Here is a 2,042-nt window from a genome sequence, read left to right as displayed (position 1 = left end):
CAGGGAAAGGCTAGAAAACTGCATGCAGAGAAAGGAAAATCATGAAAAAAATACCCCTTAAATCACTGATTTTTGCTTTCTGATTTTATGTTTAAAAGAGTTTTTTCAGCAAAACCACAACTGTGTTGGGAGAATGGATCAAGCCCAAGACAAAAAAGTAAATAAATGTAGAAGCTTGATGCTGAATAATATTCATGCTAGCTGAACAAATTCTGCTGGATGTGCCAGTGGTATACCATGTCTCAGCAGTAATTTTGTATTTCTATTGGAAAAAGTAGTCTGAAGAATCTGGCTATGGAAATCCCAGCTAGGAATTACCTGGATGTAAAGCAAGTGTGGAGTCCACACCAGTACTTCTCCTGACCCTATTCAGCATTTGCTGTTTACATATTTTTAGAGCTGTTTTTCTTTTTTTTCATTGTTTTGGGGAATAGAGTTACTTTGTTCACCTGGAGCCCAACATGTGTTGAATGGAATGTTTTACTGTAAGTATCAGAGATGACCAAGCTACTTTAAGCCTCAAAATATTCCTAACACATCTTCTCCTTATGGAAGAAAACCTTAGGGGAATAATTTCTTTAATATTCTTTAAAGTAGTTCAGTGTCTGCAGAAAGACTTTGATAGAGCCAGTATTTGAACTAGGAGTAGAACAGTGGCTCTTCCAGTGTAACTGAAATATGCAAAGTAAATGGCTTGTTCATTCCCCCTTTCTGTATGTCAACCACATTTAAAATGTAAACCTAAACTGCTGAGCAGGGATTACTCACCTTGAAAGTACAATATAGTAAGTATGACCTTTATTCAGAGACATGGTACAAGAAAAGCCAGTCAACTTTGCATATGAACATTCTCCACAAATTTAAAGCTTGTTTTGATGACTGTAATCTTATTCCAAAACCACAGTGCTTAATAAAAAATAATTCCAGAACTTGAAGAATATTTTATTATGGAATACAAAAATACTATCTATGTAAAAACAATAAGTTAGTTTATTTACAGTACTTTACACTATTCTGCTCTAGGGCTTCCTTCTCAATGGACTTATTTTCATTATTTTACACGCCTTTATAATTTTGCACAAAGCATTTCCAAAAGCATGTCATCCATGTTCACTGCCCCAATGATGGGCCTAAAGAATAATTCAGCAATCACATTAGCATTAATAGATCTTAGCAAGGATAGAACAACATTCAGCTTGGCAAATCTGGCTTCATCACCTCTGTGAATGAGTCTGATGTGTTCATTTAGAGCTTGTTGTGCTTCCCTCTGCAGTCCTTCAATGTACTGTGTACACTGCAGTCCAGGTAGATCTGAAAAGAAGAATAAATTATTTAATTTACATAGGTTTTGTTTATAAAACAATATTGTTTTTACTGAACAACTGCTAACAGCTTACAGATTGAATTTATCACTCAAGGAATGAAGCAAATGAAGTTGCTAGAGGACTTCTTGTATGCAGAATCAACATGTCAAATTTCATAGGGTGGTTTAGAATCTTATGTTGGTGTTCTGGACGCTCAATACACTTCACTACACAAACTTGAAATACAATGTTTGCATACATTCTCTTAAGTGTTAAATAAATTAGCTGATAAAGTAAAACTTTCATCACAGAATGTTCTCCAACGCACCTTTAGAGTGGCAAGTGCAATCTGTAAACAGTGGAGAAGGTAATAAACATAACTCATTAACTTGTTCACTTCTACAAAGTGCATTATTCACATGTAAGGCATCTTTTGACAACTGTTTCTGAATAGCTCCAGATTATAAGTGGCAAGAAGCATTAACTCCAACGTGTGACAAAGTTTCCTGGTGAACCACAGTAAAGATACTAAAGGACAGGGAGTGCAGAATCTCCCCTTTCAGCCTAAGTTTCACAGTGGGGATGTAGGAAGAGCCCCATCCCACCCTCACACGGCAGTGCATACTTGGGGAGTGCCTCATCCAACCCACCAGCTACCTTTCAGGTAAGGCACGACATGATAATCAATCACTCGTTAGAACTGCATTTACGGGTCTCCACAAAGAGAGATGGGGCGGG

General features: G+C 36.9%; 1 protein-coding gene across 1 annotated transcript; it reads right to left on the bottom strand.

The window, feature by feature from the left end:
• Window positions 1-1,066: 1,066 nt before the first annotated feature.
• On the bottom strand, window positions 1,067-1,311 carry LOC104408448 (nuclear receptor subfamily 0 group B member 1-like; the record flags this gene model as incomplete). Its single annotated transcript, XM_010018057.1, has 1 exon — window positions 1,067-1,311. A coding segment is annotated over one exon (245 nt), but the record flags the coding sequence as incomplete, so codon positions are not given.
• Between the last annotated feature and the right edge of the window lie 731 nt (window positions 1,312-2,042).

This window comes from Nestor notabilis, unplaced genomic scaffold (genome assembly GCF_000696875.1).
Source record: "Nestor notabilis isolate BGI_N333 unplaced genomic scaffold, ASM69687v1 scaffold2617, whole genome shotgun sequence".
Classification (NCBI taxonomy): Eukaryota; Metazoa; Chordata; class Aves; order Psittaciformes; family Psittacidae; genus Nestor; species Nestor notabilis.
The sequence above is the reverse complement of the archived record's forward strand: the minus strand, read 5'-3'. Positions and strand labels throughout refer to the sequence as shown.